Source organism: Lolium perenne, chromosome 5 (genome assembly GCF_019359855.2).
Source record: "Lolium perenne isolate Kyuss_39 chromosome 5, Kyuss_2.0, whole genome shotgun sequence".
NCBI lineage: Eukaryota > Viridiplantae > Streptophyta > Magnoliopsida > Poales > Poaceae > Lolium > Lolium perenne.
Genome location: NC_067248.2, coordinates 133,218,103 through 133,238,982, shown reverse-complemented (window position 1 = coordinate 133,238,982; position 20,880 = coordinate 133,218,103). Strand labels below are relative to the sequence as shown.

The window sequence follows — 20,880 nt, the reverse complement described above, 5'->3', positions numbered from 1 at the left end:
TCTACTAGTGTTCGTTTTTTACTTGTAGATTTTGTAACCCGTATAGAGGTCGAGCGTGAAATATTTGCATCTATCTTTTTTCGAGAACTCGCAGGAGATGTGTGAATCATTGTATTAAGTGAAAGAGAAAGAGGCACACGTTTGGGGATACAACAACTGTCGCGTCGACCTTAAACCCTAAGAAACCGCCCAGCCCACCGGCTGCCCTAGAATGAAGGGGCCGGGGCAAATCACTCTCCCAGCGTTCTACCTCTTATTCTACACCTCACCCACTCATGCCACTCGCTCCGAACTAGGGAGCTCAGGTCGGACGCAAGACATGCCTTGTCGGCGAACACACGAGGATTGCGCTCCGTCCAAATAGCCCTCATGATAAGGAGGCAGAGGGAGTTGAATGATCGCCGAGACTTGGTGGGGATTGCAGCAGAAGCGGCCGGCCACCAGGTAGCCAGGGTAGCACCGACATGCGGTAGATGGTCTCCTAGACGAAGTGGCCGCAACAAGTTGAAGAATTGATGCCTGAGTGCGCCAAGGACTCCCAAATCTCCTTCGCCGTGGGCATAGATGTACGGCCAGTAAAACAAGCCAAATATGTTGGCCTAGTGTGATAAGCCCCGGATGCCGAGAACTTCCAAGAGAAGGAATCCGGCGTGTCATCCTAAACCTGCACGGGAATCATGGGCCACAGATGCAGGAATTGGACGACCGCGTTGGCCGATGACATCACATATCCAGGCATTACCGTCCAGCCCCTCCTGGACAGTCCGACGGCAAGCTGGGCCTGGGCGAACAAGCTTGACAACTGCCAGCGCAATGGTGGCCATGGAGAGGCCATCAACCTAGGGGTCTTCCCAGAAGAGAATCTGCTGTCCTGTGCCCACCGCGATCTTAACCCCAGCTTGGAACAAGGCGCGAAGAACCTATGCTAGCTTCAGGTATTTAGGTGACACATATATGAGCTGAGCTTATCGTCTGCGTTTTTATTGAGAGTCTGTCTAAAACCTTGAAGGAATATCATCATTGTGCTTACATGTCTTACACAAGTATGCAAGGAGAATCCTTTTAGGGTCACTAAAATAACCATAATCATGTAAAATTTTCATGAAAGATGAACACTATGTATGCAGCTAGGTATCGAGATGCTCTTGAAACATGGCCGCCATCTGTAATATGTTACCCCCTCCATTCCATAATTCTTGGTGTGGTATTAGTTCAAACTTTAAATAAAACCACCAATAATTGCTGAACCGAGGGAGTAGATTTCTCTATCCTAACTAAATTGAAAACTGTGTTTATTTCAAAATCCATATGTCTTTACCCTAGGGAAATCCCCTACGGTGTACTTTTTATATAATGATAACAGTTCACAAATCAAGATAAGCTAGCTATCACATGACAATTGAGATATTTTAATACATCCCTTATTCTGGTTTGTTATTACATCAAGTCATCACACATAACTTGGAAATTGAATGGGGATAATTTCGAATCAAAATGGGCGGTCGGCATCCTTGTTTTGCCTATGTCTCTGTGCTCAGTGATTCCTCAATTTTCTTGAGGTCGGTGGTTTTAACGCTGGATAACCCATGTTTGGCAATGCTGTGGATGCGGTTGAAGTCTCCGTAATTGACGGCGTGGTAGCGCGGCGGGTTCTCCTCGCCGAGGAACTCCTCAGCGGGGGTGATGAGGCAGTCTTTGGTCGGCGTGATGAAGGTCCCCACCGACGTGCGCGCCATCGTCGTGTTGGTCACCACACGGTGCTCTATGCTCTTGAGCATGCCGTTGGTGACGACCTGGAACGGCAGACGAATGAATCACGAGGATGGGTGAACAATATCAGGCATTCAACATCGAAAAAAATAACAATATCAGGCAACCAGTTCGATCTAGACGATAGATTAATTAGTTACCTCGAGCGGGAGTCCAAAGTTGACGATGAAAGCGTTGGGCAAGGGCTGGACGTCGATCCATTGGCCGTTGTGGGAGAACTGGAGGCCGGGGACGGTGCTGGGGAGGAGGAGGCTGAGCAGGTTGCGGTCGCAGTGGGGCGGCAGGCCAATCATGGTGCTCGGGTCCGGGCACGCAGGGTAGTGGTTGAGAGTGACGATCACGTCGGCGCCGCCGAGGTTGCCGTCGAAGTAGTCGGGCCGGAGCCCCATGCCGTCGCAGAGCAGCCGCAGCAGCTCCATGCCCATGTCTCTTGTGAGAACGGTGAACGTCTCGATGACAGCCCTGGAATTCAAGTAGCTACAGAGTGAACGCCAAACCATATGGTTCTCAGATATTTGCTCTCTCTCCGGTTCTCCAAAATCAACGAGTGGACATTAAGAGTGCCAAAATCGTATCCTTTCAATCAACAACAACAAAAGAAAAACAGTGCCAAAATCGTAACTCCAATGACAAATTAAGATCGTTCCATCCTCTGTCGTGCCGTGAAAATTTAAAGAAAGAAAGAAAGATAGCTCTCTGTCGGCCCGTCAGACACGGGGGATTTTACAATTCGTCAGAAACTGAAGAAACTAAAATTGTGGAGTGGAGCGTGGTGTAGTTTACCGGAGGTTTTGGGGCTTGTCTGGCCAGTTGTTCTTGCTGTCGCCGACGGGGATGGAGCAGCCGAGGCGGAGGCAGTCCATCCAGTACTTGTTGCCGCCAGTCTGGTAGGTGCTGCCGGAGAAGTACCGGTTGGTCTTCTTGTTGTCCTCCGAGTAGAACGCCGCCTTGTCCTCCGCCGGCAGGGCAAAGAACTCGCGGCACGCCGCCTCCATGTCCCGCATCGCCTGCTCGGTCACGCCGTGGTTGATCACCTGCTCAACTTATTCATTTGACGCTTAAACCTTCTGATAGCGTGGCGCCGTGGCGGGTAAAACAATCATGACAAAGCCATGATAGAAGATGCAAGCGAGGATGTTTGGACTAGCCTGGAAGAAGCCGATGTTCTTGCCGGCGTCGAGGATGGCGCGGCTGACCTGGTCGCGGTCGAGGGAGAGGTCGATGACGGGCAGGGAGACGACGCCTTCCGGGATCGATTCGTGCAGATCCCCCATGGCACAATCTTGAGGATATGATCGGCCCGAAGCGCAGAGGGAGTAAGAAGCAGAGAAGAGGGCTGAGCTATAGTTCGATGGTGTTGTGCGCACTGATGGTGTGAGAGCTTCATAGGCAGGGGTGTGGACCGTGCAGCAGGAGAGCTTCAATACGTCAAGTCAAGCATCTTCACGTTTCTATCGCCACACGCTCCTGTCCCCTGCCTTTCACTGTTTGTTTTTTCTTCCAGCTGCCTTTCACTATTATTCCTGTAAAGAAAATGGCTGCAAATAAATGGTGGCCCGACCCGACGCATGACTAGGCAAGTATCGAATCTGGTAGCGCAATCAGGCAAGTACAAGCAAGTGGCAGGATCATGCGTCTAGCCGAAGCAGGTGATGCGTGTGGTTTTCTCCCTTTTATGGAGCTGGTCTAGGTTTCAGATCAGAGCTCTTCTAACTTTTGTTTCACTTCCTTCTATTCATAATAAGTGTCGTGATTTAGTTCAAACTTGAACCAAATTCATGATATTTCTTATAGATATGAGCAAGCATTTGTTTTTGTCGTGCTTTTGTGTTGTTATTGTAAAATCTGAACTTGTTCACTACTCCTCGTACTACACCCTCCATTTCACATTTTGGTTGTAAAGTATCTATCCCGAGCTAGAAGCCCAACTAATAGACCACCCAAAGCCCCTCGTGTCACCCTCCACCGGCGACACAAGGGAAATCATAGCCGCCGCCACTAGAGAGCCCATTTCCCCTCCCATCGTTGCATCGCCGTCGCCTGAGGGATTGCCGGCGAAGCCTCCATGCATCCCAATGAAGGTGGCAGCGGGGCTTTCTTCTCCTTCGCATGTGTTGGTCGGCTCCGGGAGGATCTTTGTTGTGGCGGTCGGAATTTGGCTCCGGGAAATGACGCTTAGATCGTCCGTGGTCCTACGCGGGGGCGGACGAGTGCCGTGGATGACCATGGTCGTATGTGTGATGGTTGGCCTGGGCGGGCCAGATCTGGGAATTGGCGGGTTTGATCCTGAATTTGGCGTTGTTGCTTGCTTCGTCGGACTGATCCGGTGATGATCATCATTCTCATCGCGGTGGATTGTCGTAGACTCGGAATATGTCGAATTGGTTTGGCTCCGGTGGTCTTGCTACTGTTGCAGACCTCTGATCCGACGAGGGTTGCGGTGGAGGGCGGCCATGTGTTGGCTTGGTCTATACAATTGTTACTTCTCGTGGCAACGTTACCTTTGTGATCTGTGATTATTGTTAGGGAGATATCCTTCCCCACATGTAGCAATATTTTGTTAGGATTATTTCTTGTATAATACTCCATTTAATTTTGACTTGGAGTCTAAATCCTTGTGTATATAAATAGAGGAAGAGGAGGACGAGACATGCCATTGAGCAGCCCGTATAATTCATTATTGCAATTACCACCCATGTTGCTCCTATTCGTGAATCTTGGTGGAACGCTCCATAAACATTAACACATACAAAATCCTCTCTCGCCTATTCACACAGGAACACTTAGTTGCATACTTGCATCCATCTTATTACACATGGGAATGCATTTTTGTGTGATGTGATAAAATTAAGGCAAGTTTCCATTATCACAAAAATACAAATAGTTGATTGGTTTTAGGTAACTAATTAACTAGTTAATTGGCTATATGCTAAGTTTTCTTCAGAAATATGATATATGGATCCCATTTTATATAGAACTCTAAAATGGAAATTTAATTCGGCTCCCAGGTGCATATGCTCCTCTAACAAAAACCGTATCCTCTGCCTTGTGGCTAAAATAGACAGACTTTATGTTGAGAGTTCGTAGCACAAAATAAAAATTTCTAACTAACGCGACCCGGTTGCCCAGATCTATCTAGGAGTAATGCAGTAATGGTAAAGGTTTCGGTTTCCGTTCCGCTAGAATGTGGTTGATGTAGTCGTACTTCGTCGCTGACCTCGGGGTCAAGTAGAAGTCCCGCCGTACCACCTCGAGTACCGCAAGTGCAACACCTCGTAGTTTCGCACACGTACGATGCTCAACGACGCTTTCGGCCTCAGATCCAGCTAAGGTTGTGGAAGAAGATCTTCTAGATCCGAATCACGGCAGCGCTGCCGCGTACCGGGTGGAGCACTCCCTCCGTGTGCAACTCTTCGAGGAACCACATGTGGAGAGAGAACTAGAGAGAGAGAGAGGATAGGGAGGCGCCTGTTGACGCGTAAAGCACACGCCCGTTGGGAACCCCAAGAGGAAGGTGTGATGCGTACAGCAGCAAGTTTTTCCTCAGTAAGAAACCAAGGTTATCGAACCAGTAGGAGTCAAGGAACACATGAAGGTTGTTGGTGACGGAGTGTAGTGCGGCGCAACACCAGGGATTCCGGCGCCAACGTGGAACCTGCAGAACACAATCCAAATACTTTGCCCCAACTTAACAGTGAGGTTGTCAATCTCACCGGCTTTCTGTAAACAAATGATTAAATGTATGGTGTGGAAAATGATGTTTGTTTGCAAAGAACAGTAAAGAACAATGTTTGCAGTAGATTGTATTCAGATGTAAAAGAATGGACCGGGGTCCATAGTTCACTAGTGGTGTCTCTTCAATAAGAAATAGCATGTTGGGTGAACAAATTACAGTTGGGCAATTGACAAATAGAGAGGGCATAACAATGCACATACATATCATGATGACTACTATGAGATTTAATCGGGCATTACGACAAAGTACATAGACCGCTATCCAGCATGCATCTATGCCTAAAAAGTCCACCTTCGGGTTAGCATCCGCACCCCTTCCAGTATTAAGTTGCAAACAACAGACAATTACATTAAGTATGGTGCGTAATGTAATCAACACAAATATCCTTAGACAAAGCATTGATGTTTTATCCCTAGTGGCAACAGCACATCCACAACCTTAGAACTTTCTGTCACTGTCCCAGATTTAATGGAGGCATGAACCCACTATCGACCATAAATACTCCCTCTTGGAGTTACAAGTATCAACTTGGCCAGAGCCTCTACTAGCAACGGAGAGCATGCAAGATCATAAACAACACATATATGATAGATTGATAATCAACTTGTCATAGTATTCCATATTCATCGGATCCCAACAAACACAACATGTAGCATTACAAATAGATGATCTTGATCATGATAGGCAACTCACAAGATCTAACATGATAGCACAATGAGGAGAAGACAACCATCTAGCTACTGCTATGCACCCATAGTCCAGGGGTGAACTACTCACACATCAATCCGGAGGCGATCATGGTGATGAAGAGTCCTCCGGGAGATGATTCCCCTCTCCGGCAAGGTGCCGGAGGCGATCTCCTGAATCCCCCGAGATGGGATTGGCGGCAGCGGCGTCTCTGGAAGGTTTTCCGTATCGTGGCTCTCGGTACTGGGGTTTTCGCGACGGAGGGAATAAATAGGCGGAAGGGCAGCGTCGGTGGAGGCACGAGGGCCCCACACCATAGGGCGGCGCGGGCCCACCCTTGGCCGCGCGGCCCTGTGGTCTGGGCGCCTCGTCGCCCCACTTCGTATCCCCTTCGGTCTTCTGGAAGCTCCGTGAAAAAATAAGACCCTGGGCGTTGATTTCGTCCAATTCCGAGAATATTTCCTTTGTAGGATTTCTGAAACCAAAAACAGCAGAAAACAACAACTGGTTCTTCGGCATCTTGTCAATAGGTTAGTGCCGGAAAATGCATAATAATGACATAAAGTGTGTATAAAACATGTGAGTATCATCATAAAAGTAACATGGAACATAAGAAATTATAGATACGTTTGAGACGTATCAAGCATCCCCAAGCTTAGTTCCTACTCGCCCTCGAGTAGGTAAACGATAACAAAGATAATTTCTAAAGTGACATGCTATCATAATCTTGATCAATACTATTGTAAAGCGTATGAGATGAATGAAGTGATTCGAAGCAATGTAAAGACAATGAATAAATAACTGAATCATGTAGCAAAGACTTTTCATGAATAGTACTTTCAAGACAAGCATCTATAAGACTTGCATAGGAGTTAACTCATAAAGCAATAGATTCTTAGTAGAAAGTTTTGAAGCAACAGAAAGGAAGATATAAGTTTCAGCAGTTGCTTTCAACTTCAACATGTTTATCTCATGGATAATTGTCAACACAAAGTAATATGATGAATGCAAATAAGCAAGTATGTAGGAATCAATGCACACAGTTGACACAAGTGTTTGCTTCTAAGACAGAAAGAAGTAGGTGAACTGATCCAACATAAAAGTAAAAGAAAGGCCCTTCGTAGAAGCATGGATTGCTCTATTTGTGCTAGAGCTTTTATTTTGAAAACATAGAAACAATTTTGTCAACGGTAGTAATAATTCATATGTGTTATGCATAAGACATCCTATAAGTTGCAAGCCTCATGCATAGATTACCAATAGTGCTCGCACCTTGTCCTAATTAGCTTGGATTTACATGGATTATCATTGCATAACATATGTTTCAACCAAGTGTCACAAAGGGGTACCTCTATGCCGCCTGTACAAAGGTCTAAGGAGAAAGTTCGCATTGGATTTCTCGCTTTTGATTATTCTCAACTTAGACATCCATACCGGGACAACATAGACAACAGATAATGGACTCCTCTTTAATGCATAAGCATTCAACAACAGATAATTGATACGCGTACAACACGCGTCCGTTGGGAACCCCAAGAGGAAGGTGTGATGCGTACAGCGGCAAGTTTTCCCTCAGTATGAAACCAAGGTTTATCGAACCAGTAGGAGCCAAGAAGCACGTTGAAGGTTGATGGCGGCGGGATGTAGTGCGGCGCAACACCAGAGATTCCGGCGCCAACGTGGAACCTGCACAACACAACCAAAGTACTTTGCCCCAACGAAACAGTGAGGTTGTCAATCTCACCGGCTTGCTGTAACAAAGGATTAGATGTATAGTGTGGATGATGATTGTTTGCAGAAAATAGTAGAACAGTATTGCAGTAGATTGTATTTCAGTATAGAGAATTGGACCGGGGTCCACAGTTCACTAGAGGTGTCTCTCCCATAAGATAAACAGCATGTTGGGTGAACAAATAACAGTTGGGCAATTGACAAATAAAGAGGGCATGACCATGCACATACATATTATGATGAGTATTGTGAGATTTAATTGGGCATTACGACAAAGTACATAGACCGCTATCCAGCATGCATCTATGCCTAAAAAGTCCACCTTCAGGTTATCATCCGAACCCCCTCCAGTATTAAGTTGCTAACAACAGACAATTGCATTAAGTATTGCGCGTAATGTAATCAGTGACTATATCCTCGAACATAGCACTAATGTTTTATCCCTAGTGGCAACAGCACATCCATAATCTTAGAGATTTCTGTCACTTCCCCAGATTCACGGAGACATGAACCCACTATCGAGCATAAATACTCCCTCTTGGAGTTACAAGCATCTACTTGGCCAGAGCATCTACGAGTAACGGAGAGCATGCAAGATCATAAACAACACATAGACATAACTTTGATAATCAACATAACAAGTATTCTCTATTCATCGGATCCCAACAAACGCAACATATAGAATTACAGCTAGATGATCTTGATCATGTTATGCAGCTCACAAGATCCGACAATGAAGCACAATGGGGAGAAGACAACCATCTAGCTACTGCTATGGACCCATAGTCCAGGGGTAGACTACTCACACATCACTCCGGAGGCGACCATGGCGGCGTAGAGTCCTCCGGGAGATGATTCCCCTCTCCGGCAGGTGCCGGAGGCGATCTCCGAATCCCGAGATGGGATTGGCGGCGGCGGCGTCTCGGAAGGTTTTTCGTATCGTGGCTCTCGGTGCGGGGTTTCGCGACGGAGGCTTTAAGTAGGCGGAAGGGCAGGTCAGAGGCGGCACGAGGGCCCACACCACGGGGCCGCGCGGCCAAGGGGGGCCGCGCCGCCTAGGGTGTGGCCACCTCGTGGCCCCACTTCGTCTCCTCTTCGGTCTTCTGGAAGCTTCGTGGCAAAATAGGACCCTGGGCGTTGATTTCGTCCAATTCCGAGAATATTTCGTTACTAGGATTTCTGAAACCAAAAACAGCAGAAAACAGCAACTGGCACTTCGGCATCTTGTTAATAGGTTAGTTCCAGAAAATGCACGAATATGACATAAAGTGTGCATAAAACATGTAGATATCATCAATAATGTGGCATGGAACATAAGAAATTATCGATACGTCGGAGACGTGTCAGCATCCCCAAGCTTAGTTCTGCTCGTCCCGAGCAGGTAAAACGATAACAAAGATAATTTCTGGAGTGACATGCCATTATAACCTTGATCATACTATTTGTAAAGCATATGTAGTGAATGCAGCGATCAAAACAATGTATATGACATGAGTAAACAAGTGAATCATATAGCAAAGACTTTTCATGAATAGTACTTCAAGACAAGCATCAATAAGTCTTGCATAAGAGTTAACTCATAAAGCAATAATTCAAAGTAAAAGCATTGAAGCAACACAAAGGAAGATTAAGTTTCAGCGGTTGCTTTCAACTTGTAACATGTATATCTCATGGATATTGTCAACATAGAGTAATATAATAAGTGCAATATGCAAGTATGTAGGAATCAATGCACAGTTTACACAAGTGTTTGCTTCTTGAGGTGGAGAGAAATAGGTGAACTGACTCAACAATGAAAGTAAAAGAATGGTCCTCCATAGAGGAAAAGCATCGATTGCTATATTTGTGCTAGAGCTTTGATTTTGAAAACATGAAACAATTTTGTCAACGGTAGTAATAAAGCATATGTATCATGTAAATTATATCTTACAAGTTGCAAGCCTCATGCATAGTATACTAATAGTGCCCGCACCTTGTCCTAATTAGCTTGGACTACCGGATCATCACAATGCACATGTTTTAACCAAGTGTCACAAAGGGGTACCTCTATGCCGCCTGTACAAAGGTCTAAGGAGAAAGCTCGCATTGGATTTCTCGCTATTGATTATTCTCAACTTAGACATCCATACCGGGACAACATAGACAACAGATAATGGACTCCTCTTTTATGCATAAGCATGTAACAACAATTAATAATTTTCTCATATGAGATTGAGGATATATGTCCAAAACTGAAACTTCCACCATGGATCATGGCTTTAGTTAGCGGCCCAATGTTCTTCTCTAACAATATGCATGCTTAACCATAAGGTGGTAGATCTCTCTTACTTCAGACAAGACGAACATGCATAGCAACTCACATGAAATTCAACAAAGAGTAGTTGATGGCGTCCCCAGTGAACATGGTTATCGCACAACAAGCAACTTAATAAGAGATAAAGTGCATAAGTACATATTCAATACCACAATAGTTTTTAAGCTATTTGTCCCATGAGCTATATATTGCAAAGGTGAATGATGGAATTTTAAAGGTAGCACTCAAGCAATTTACTTTGGAATGGCGAAAAATACCATGTAGTAGGTAGGTATGGTGGACACAAATGGCATAGTGGTTGGCTCAAGGATTTTGGATGCATGAGAAGTAATCCCTCTCGATACAAGGTTTAGGCTAGCAAGGCTATTTGAAACAAACACAAGGATGAACGGGTGCAGCAAAACTCACATAAAAGACATATTGTAAACATTATAAGACTCTACACCGTCTTCCTTGTTGTTCAAACTCAATACTAGAAATTATCTAGACCTTAGAGAAACCAAATATGCAAACCAAATTTTAGCATGCTCTATGTATTTCTTCATTAATGGGTGCAAAGCATATGATGCAAGAGCTTAAACATGAGCACAACAATTGCCAAGTATTACATTATCCAAGACATTATAGCAATTTACTACATGTATCATTTTCCAATTCCAACCATATAACAATTTAACGAAGAAGAAACTTCGCCATGAATACTATGAGTAGAAACTAAGGACATACTTGTCCATATTCTACAGCGGAGCGTGTCTCTCTCCCACAAAGTGAATGCTAGGATCCATTTTATTCAAACAAAACAAAAAACAAAAACAAATCGACGCTCCAAGAAAAGCACATAAGATGTGATGGAATAAAAATATAGTTTCAGGGGAGGAACCTGATAATGTTGTCGATGAAGAAGGGGATGCCTTGGGCATCCCCAAGCTTAGACACTTGAGTCTTCTTGATATATGCAGGGGTGAACCACCGGGGCATCCCCAAGCTTAGAGCTTTCACTCTCCTTGATCATGTTGCATCATACTCCTCTCTTGATCCTTGAAAACTTCCTCCACACCAAACTTAGAACAACTCATTAGAGGGTTAGTGGACAATAAAAATTAACATGTTCAGAGGTGACATAATCATTCTTAACACTTCTGGACATTGCATAAAGCTACTGGACATTAATGGATCAAAGAAATTCATCCAACATAGCAAAAGAGGTAATGCGAAATAAAAGGCAGAATCCGTCAAAACAGAACAGTTCGTATTGACGAATTTTATCGAGGCACCAGACTTGCTCAAATGAAAATGCTCAAATTGAATGAAAGTTGCGTACATATCTGAGGATCACTCACGTAAATTGGCATAATTTTCTGAATTACCTACAGAGAATTTAGCCCAGATTCGTGACAGCAAAGAAATCTGAAACTGCGCAGTAATCCAAATCTAGTATGAACTTTACTATCAACGACTTTACTTGGCACAACAAAACACTAAACTAAGATAAGGAGAGGTTGCTACAGTAGTAAAAAACTTCCAAGACACAAAATAAAAACAAAGTACTGTAGTAAAAACCATGGGTTGTCTCCCATAAGCGCTTTTCTTTAACGCCTTTCAGCTAGGCGCAGAAAGTGTGTATCATGTATTATCGGAGGGTGGTGCATTCTCAGCGGGGTGTGGAGTTTTCTCAACCAAGCATAGTATATTAGATATATAAGTTTTAGCGTCTCCCTTTTCATTAGTCTTGGGCTTGCTACTCTCATCAAACAAATTTTCGGGAACAAGCCAAGCATAGTTATTTTCTAGTGCATCATTCATAGCTAAGAGTTTACATGGTATTGGTGCTTTGATCTCCCCACCATCATCAATATTATTAGTGTATCTTATTCTATCCATGTCCATCTTTTCAAGGAGACTAACAAAATTGGTATAAGAACCAAGCATATTAAATATAGCAAAGACCTTTCTAGCCTCCCTTGCTAGACCACCAAATTCTCTAAGAAGGATTTCTAAAACAAAATCTTTCTTTTCCCCTTCTTCCATATCACCAAGTGTGAGAAACATGTGTTGGATTATAGGATTGAGATTAACAAATTTAGTTTCCAACATGCGAACTAAAGCAGCAGCAGCAATTTCATAAGTAGGAGCAAGGTCTACCAAGTGTCTATCCTCAAAATCGTCAATGGTACTAACATGGTTGAAAAATTCCTCTATATTATTTCTCCCAACTATAGACCCACGTCCTACCGGTATATCTTTCGTGGTAAAATTAAAAGGAAACATGATGAATCAAGTAAAGTAAATGCGAGTAACTAATTTTTTTGTGTTTTTGATATAGCAAACAAGATAACAAATAAAGTAAAACTAGCAACTAATTTTTTTGTATTTTGATTTAGTGCAGCAAACAAAGTAGTAAATAAAACTAAGCAAGACAAAAACAAAGTAAAGAGATTGGGATGTGGAGACTCCCCTTGCAGCGTGTCTTGATCTCCCCGGCAACGGCGCCAGAAAAAGAGCTTGATACGCGTACAACACGCGTCCGTTGGGAACCCCAAGAGGAAGGTGTGATGCGTACAGCGGCAAGTTTTCCCTCAGTATGAAACCAAGGTTTATCGAACCAGTAGGAGCCAAGAAGCACGTTGAAGGTTGATGGCGGCGGGATGTAGTGCAGCGCAACACCAGGGATTCCGGCGCCAACGTGGAACCTGCACAACACAACCAAAGTACTTTGCCCCAACGAAACAGTGAGGTTGTCAATCTCACCGGCTTGCTGTAACAAAGGATTAGATGTATAGTGTGGATGATGATTGTTTGCAGAAAACAGTAGAACAGTATTGCAGTAGATTGTATTTCAGTATAGAGAATTGGACCGGGGTCCACAGTTCACTAGAGGTGTCTCTCCCATAAGATAAACAGCATGTTGGGTGAACAAATTACAGTTGGGCAATTGACAAATAAAGAGGGCATGACCATGCACATACATATTATGATGAGTATTGTGAGATTTAATTGGGCATTACGACAAAGTACATAGACCGCTATCCAGTATGCATCTATGCCTAAAAAGTCCACCTTCAGGTTATCATACGAACCCCTCCGATATTAAGTTGCTAACAACATAAAAGTGCATTAAGTATTGCGCGTAATGTAATCAGTGACTATATCCTCGAACATAGCACTAATGTTTTATCCCTAGTGGCAACAGCACATCCATAATCTTAGAGATTTCTGTCACTTCCCCAGATTCACGGAGACATGAACCCACTATCGAGCATAAATACTCCCTCTTGGAGTTACAAGCATCTACTTGGCCAGAGCATCTACGAGTAACGGAGAGCATGCAAGATCATAAATAACACATAGACATAACTTTGATAATCAACATAACAAGTATTCTCTATTCATCGGATCCCAACAAACGCAACATATAGAATTACAGATAGATGATCTTGATCATGTTATGCAGCTCACAAGATCCGACAATGAAGCACAATGGGGAGAAGACAACCATCTAGCTACTGCTATGGACCCATAGTCCAGGGGTAGACTACTCACACATCACTCCGGAGGCGACCATGGCGGCGTAGAGTCCTCCGGGAGATGATTCCCCTCTCCGGCAGGGTGCCGGAGGCGATCTCCTGAATCCCCCGAGATGGGATTGGCGGCGGCGGCGTCTCTGGAAGGTTTTCCGTATCGTGGCTCCCGGTACTGGGGGTTTCGCGACGGAGGCTTTAAGTAGGCGGAAGGGCAGGTCAGGAGGCGGCACGAGGGGCCCACACCACAGGGCCGCGCGGCCAAGGGGGGGGGCCGCGCCGCCCTAGGGTGTGGCCACCTCGTGGCCCCACTTCGTCTCCTCTTCGGTCTTCTGGAAGCTTCGTGGCAAAATAGGACCCTGGGCGTTGATTTCGTCCAATTCCGAGAATATTTCGTTACTAGGATTTCTGAAACCAAAACAGCAGAAACAAAGAATCGGCACTTCGGCATCTTGTTAATAGGTTAGTTCCAGAAAATGCACGAATATGACATAAAGTGTGCATAAAACATGTAGATATCATCAATAATGTGGCATGGAACATAAGAAATTATCGATACGTTGGAGACGTATCAATAATATTCTCATAAGAGATTGAGGATTGATGTCCAAACTGAAACTTTCACCATGGTTCATGGCTTTAGTTAGCGGCCCAATGTTCTTCTCTAACAATATGCATACTCAAACCATTTGATCATGATAAATCACCCTTACTTCAGACGAGACGAACATGCATAGCAACTCACATGATATTCAACAAAGGTGAAATAGTTGATGGCGTCCCCAGAAACATGGTTACCGCTCAACAAGCAACTTATAAGAAATAAGATACATAAGCGACATATTCTTCATCACAATAGTTTTTAAGCTATTTTTCCCATGAGCTATATATTGCAAAGACAAGGAATGAAATTTTAAAGGTAGCACTCAAGCAATTTACTTTGGAATGGCAGAGAAATACCATGTAGTAGGTAGGTATGGTAGACACAAATGGCATAGTTTTTGGCTCAAGGATTTGGATGCACGAGAAGTATTCCCTCTCAATACAAGGCTTAGGCTAGCAAGGTTGTTTGAAGCAAACTCAAGTATGAACCGGTACAGCAAAACTTACATAAGAACATATTGCAAGCATTATAAGACTCTACACTGTCTTCCTTGTTGTTCAAACACCTCACCAGAAAATATCTAGACTTTAGAGAGACCAATCATGCAAACCAAATTTCAACAAGCTCTATGGTAGTTCTTCATTAATAGGTGCAAAGTACATGATGTTGAAGGAGATATGCCCTAGAGGCAATAATAAAGTGGTTATTATTTATATCTTTATGTTTATGATAAATGTTTATATATCATGCTATAATTGTATTAACCGAAACATTAGTACATGTGTGATATGTAGACAACAAGAAGTCCCTAGTATGCCTCTTAAACTAGCTTGTTGATTAATGGATGATTAGTTTCATAATCATGAACATTGGATGTTATTAATAACAAGGTTATATCATTATATGAATGATGTAATGGACACACCCAATTAAGCGTAGCATAAGATCTCGTCATTAAGTTATTTGCTATAAGCTTTCGATACATAGTTACCTAGTCCTTATGACCATGAGATCATGTAAATCACTTATACCGGAAAGGTACTTTGATTACACCAAACACCACTGCGTAAATGGGTGGCTATAAAGGTGGGATTAAGTATCCGGAAAGTATGAGTTGAGGCATATGGATCAACAGTGGGATTTGTCCATCCCGATGACGGATAGATATACTCTGGGCCCTCTCGGTGGAATGTCGTCTAAATGTCTTGCAAGCATATGAATGAGTTCATAAGAGACCACATACCACGGTACGAGTAAAGAGTACTTGTCAGGAGACGAGGTTGAACAAGGTATAGAGTGATACCGAAGATCAAACCTCGGACAAGTAAAATATCGCGTGACAAAGGGAATTGGTATTGTATGTGAATGGTTCATTCGATCACTAAAAGTCATCGTTGAATATGTGGGAGCCATTATGGATCTCCAGATCCCGCTATTGGTTATTGGTCGGAGTGAGTACTCAACCATGTCCGCATAGTTCACGAACCGTAGGGTGACACACTTAAAGTTGGATGTTGAAATGGTAGAACTTGAATATGGAATGGAGTTCGAATATTTGTTCGGAGTTCCGGATGAGATCCCGGACATCACGAGGAGTTCCGGAATGGTCCGGAGAATAAGATTCATATATAGGATGTCATTTTATGTGAATTAAAATGTCGCGGAAGGTTCTATGGAAGGTTCTAGAAGGTTCTAGAAAAGTCCGGAAGAAACCACCAAGGAAGGTGGAGTCCACATGGGACTCCACCTCCATGGCCGGCCAACCCTAGTGGGGGAGGAGTCCCAAGTGGACTCCCCCTTAGGGGGCCGGCCACCCCCCCCCATATGGGAGGTGGAACTCCCACCTCAAGTGGGAGTCCTAGCTTGGCTAGGTTTCCCCTCGATATGGAAGGTTTTTGGTTCGGGTCTTATTCGAAGACTTGGATACCAACACTTGGGGTTCCACCTATATAATGAGGGGCATAGGGGAGGGGGCCGGCCACACCAAAGCCACAAGTTGGCCGCACCCCCTTGAGGCCGGCCACCCCCTCCCAAACCCTAGCCGCCCCCCTCTCCTCCATATCTCCCGCGTAGCTTTAGCGAAGCTCCGCCGGAGTTCTCCACCGCCACCGACACCACGCCGTCGTGCTGTCGGATTCAAGAGGAGCTACTACTTCCGCTGCCCGCTGGAACGGGAGGTGGACATCGTCTTCATCAACAACCGAACGTGTGACCGAGTACGGAGGTGCTGCCCGTTCGTGGCGCCGGAACCGATCGTGATCAAGATCTTCTACGCGCCTTTGCAAGCGGCAAGTGAACATCTACCACAGCAACAAGAGCCTCCTCTTGTAGGCTTTGGAATCTCTTCAAGGGTGAGACTTGATATCCCCTCGTTGCTACCGTCTTCTAGATTGCATCTTGGCTTGGATTGCGTGTTCGCGGTAGGAAAATTTTTGTTTTCTATGCAATGTTATCCTACAGTGGTATCAGAGCCGTGTCTATGCATAGATGGTTGCACGAGTAGAACACAATGGTTTTGTGGGCGTTGATGCTCTTGTTATCTTTAGTTTGAGTGCTTTGCATCTTTGTGGCATAGTGGGATGAAGCGGCTCGGACTAACTTTACATGACCGCGTTCATGAGACTTGTTCCTCGTTCGACATGCAACTTGTATTGCATAAGAGGCTTTGCGGGTGTCTGTCTCTCCTACTATAGTGAAGATTCAATTTACTCTCCTATTGAAAACATTAGTATCAACGTTGTGGTTCATGTTCGTAGGTAGATTAGATCTCTCTCGAAAACCCTAAACCACGTAAAATATGCAAACCAAATTAGAGACGTCTAACTTGTTTTTGCAGGGTTTGGTGATGTGATATGGCCATAATGTGATGATGAATATGTATGAGATGATCATTATTGTATTGTGGCAACCGGCAGGAGCCTTATGGTTGTCTTTAAATTTCATGTTGAGAAGTATTTCAAAGTAGTTGTAATAGTTGCTACATGGAGGACAATCATGAAGACGGCGCCATTGACCTTGACGCTACGCCGACGATGATGGAGATCATGCCCGAAGATGATGAAGATCATGTCCGTGCTTTGGAGATGAAGATCAAAGGCGCAAAGACAAAAGGGCCATATCATATCACATATGAACTGCATGTGATGTTAATCCTTTTATGCATCTTATTTTGCTTAGATCGCGACGGTAGCATTATAAGATGATCCCTCACTAAAATCTCAAGATAATAAAGTGTTCATCCTTAGTAGCACCGTTGCCAAGACTTGTCGTTTCGAAGCATCTCGTGATGATCGGGTGTGATAGAATCAACAAGTGCATACAACGGGTGCAAGACAGTTTTGCACATGCGGATACTAAGGTGGCCTTGACGAGCCTAGCATGTACAGACATGGTCTCGGAACACGTGATACCGAAAGGTAGAGCATGAATCATATGCTTGATATGATGAACACTTTGAGTGTTCGCCATTGAAATCACACCTTGTCTCGTGATGATCGGACATAGGTGCGGTGGATTTGGTTCGTGTGATCACTAAGACAATGCGAGGGATATTGTTTTGAGTGGGAGTTCACCTAGATTTTTTAATTATGTTGAATTAAAATTTGAACTCAATTTGTCATAAACCTAGTCTAAACTTTTGCAAATATATGTTGTAGAGATGGCGTCCCCAATCAATTTTAATCAGTTCCTAGAGAAAGAGAAACTTAAGAGCAACGGTAGCAACTTCACCGACTGGTTCCGTCATGTGAGGATCTTCCTCTCTGGCGGAAATCTGCAATATGTGCTTGATGCACCGCTAGGTGACCCTCCTGCAGAAACTGAAACCGATGAAGTAAAAGCTGTTTACGAGACTCGGAAAATTCGGTACTCTCAAGTTCAGTGTGCAATCCTGTGCAGTCTGGAATCTGATCTTCAAAAACGTTTTGAGCACCACGATCCTCATGAGTTGATGAAAGAGCTGAAAGCTATTTTTGAGACTCATGCGGCCGTGGAATGCTATGAAGCATCGAAACAATTCTTCAGCTGCATGATGGAAGAAGGCAGCTCCGTTAGTGAGCACATGCTCGCCATGACCGGGCATGCGAAGAAACTCAGTGACTTGGGAATAGTGATTCCTAACAGACTGGGGATTAATCGTATCCTTCAATCACTGCCACCAAGTTACAAGAACTTTGTGATGAACTACAATATGCAGAACATGAACAAGGAGTTACCTGAACTCTTTGGCATGCTAAAAGCTGCTGAGATTGAGATCAAGAAAGAGCACCAAGTGTTGATGGTCAACAAGACCACCAGTTTCAAGAAACAGGGCAAGTCTAAGGGAAAATTCAAGAAGGGTGGCAAGAAAGCTGCCACGCCTCCTATGAAACCTAAGACAGGCCCTAAGCCTGATGCTGAGTGCTATTACTGCAAGGAGAAGGGACACTGGAAGCGGAATTGCTCCAAGTATCTGGCTGATCTAAAGAGCGGCCTTGTCAAGAAGAAGAAAGAAGGTATATCTGATATACATGTTATAGATGTTTATCTCACTGGTTCTCGTTCTAGTACCTAGGTATTTGATACTGGTTCGGTTGCTCATATCTGTAACTCGAAACAGGAACTAAAGAATAAACGAAGACTACTGAAAGATGAAGTGACGATGCGCGTTGGAAATGGATCCAAAGTCGATGTGATCGCTGTCGGCACACTTCCTCTACATCTACCTTCGGGATTAGTTTTAAGCCTAAATAATTGTTATTTTGTACCCGCGTTGAGCATGAACATTATATCTGGATCTTGTTTAATGCAAGACGGTTATTCATTCAAGTCTGAGAATAATGGTTGTTCTATTTTTATGAATAATATCTTTTATGGTCGAGCACCACAAAAGAATGGCTTATTTCTGCTAGATCTCGATAGTAGTGATACGCATATACATAACATTGATGCTAAGCGAATTAAATTGAATGATAATTCTACTTATATGTGGCACTGTCGTCTTGGTCATATTGGAGTGAAACGCATGAAGAAACTCCATACTGATGGATTACTTGAATCACTTGACTTTGAGTCACTTGATAGATGCGAAGCATGTCTAATGGGAAAAATGACAAAGACTCCATTTTCTGGTATGATGGAGCGAGCTACTGACTTATTGGAAATCATACATACCGATGTGTGTGGACCAATGAGCGTAGCATCGCGCGGTGGTTATCGTTATGTTCTAACCTTCACAGATGATCTGAGTAGATATGGGTATATCTATTTCATGAAACATAAATCCGAAACTTTTGAGAAGTTTAAGGAATTCCAAAGTGAAGTAGAAAATCAACGTAACAAGAAGATCAAATTTCTACGATCTGATCGTGGAGGTGAATATCTGAGTTATGAGTTTGGCATGCATTTAAAGAAATGCGGAATACTTTCACAATTGACACCGCCGGGAACACCTCAACGAAACGGTGTGTACGAACGTCGATTAAATGTCGAACTCTCTTAGATATGGTTCGTTCTATGATGTCTCTTACTGATTTGCCGTTATCATTTTGGAGTTATGCATTAGAGACAGCCGCATTCACTTTAAATAGAGCACCATCAAAATCCGTAGAAACGACACCGTATGAATTATGGTTTAATAAGAAACCTAAGCTGTCGTTCCTGAAAGTTTGGGGTTGCGAAGCCTATGTAAAGAAGTTACAACCGGACAAGCTAGAACCCAAAGCGGAGAAATGCGTCTTCATAGGATACCCTAAGGAAACTATAGGGTATACTTTCTATCACAAATCCGAAGGCAAAATCTTTGTTGCTAAGAACGGAACTTTTCTTGAGAAAGAATTTCTCACTAAAGAAGTGACTGGAAGAAAAGTAGAACTCGATGAGATTGATGAATCTATACTCGTTGATCGAGTAGCGCAGATGCGGAAGTTGTACCAGTACCGCCTACACCGGCAACAGAGGAAGCTAATGATAATGATCATGAAACTTCGAACGAGGAAACTACTGAACCTCGCAAATCGAAAAGGGAACGTACCACTCCTGATTGGTATGATCCTTGTCTAAATGTCATGATTGTGGATAACAATGATGAGGACCCTGCGACGTATGAAGAAGCGATGATGAGCCCAGATTCCAACAAATGGCAAGAAGCCATGAAATCCGAAATGGGATCCATGTATGATAACAAAGTATGGACTTTGGTAGACTTACCTGATAGCCGAAAGGCTGTCGAGAATAAATGGATTTTCAAGAGAAAAACAGATGCAGATGGTAATATTACTGTCTATAAAGCTCGACTTGTCGCAAAGGGATTCCGACAAATTCAAGGAGTTGACTACGATGAGACTTTCTCACCTGTAGCGAAGCTAAAATCTGTGAGGATTTTGTTAGCAATAGCTGCATTTTTCGATTATGAGATTTGGCAGATGGATGTCAAAACGGCGTTCCTTAATGGAGACATTGAGGAAGAGTTGTATATGGTACAACCCAAAGGTTTTGTCGATCCTAAAAATGCTGACAAAGTATGCAAACTTCAGCGTTCAAT

The 20,880-nt window shown here is 43.8% G+C and overlaps 1 protein-coding gene across 1 annotated transcript; it reads right to left on the bottom strand.

The window, feature by feature from the left end:
- Positions 1 to 1,309: 1,309 nt before the first annotated feature.
- Positions 1,310 to 3,199, bottom strand: LOC127299933 (2'-deoxymugineic-acid 2'-dioxygenase). The gene is made up of 4 exons (XM_051329993.2): positions 2,919 to 3,199; positions 2,554 to 2,804; positions 1,911 to 2,232; positions 1,310 to 1,793 (listed from the first exon to the last, which is right to left on the bottom strand). Exons 1-4 carry the CDS (start codon positions 3,042 to 3,044, stop codon positions 1,521 to 1,523), a joined length of 972 nt encoding a protein of 323 aa, XP_051185953.1. The 5' UTR covers positions 3,045 to 3,199; the 3' UTR covers positions 1,310 to 1,520.
- Between the last annotated feature and the right edge of the window lie 17,681 nt (positions 3,200 to 20,880).

Coding starts and splice junctions, on each gene's coding strand:
- LOC127299933 (XM_051329993.2), bottom strand. CDS start 3,044: ATGGGGGATCTGCACGAATCGATCCCGGAAGGCGTCGTCTCCCTGCCC. Junction 2,233..2,553: donor GACAAGCCCCAAAACCTCCG/GTAAACTACACC, acceptor CTTGAATTCCAG/GGCTGTCATCGAGACGTTCA. Junction 1,794..1,910: donor ACTTTGGACTCCCGCTCGAG/GTAACTAATTAA, acceptor CTGCCGTTCCAG/GTCGTCACCAACGGCATGCT.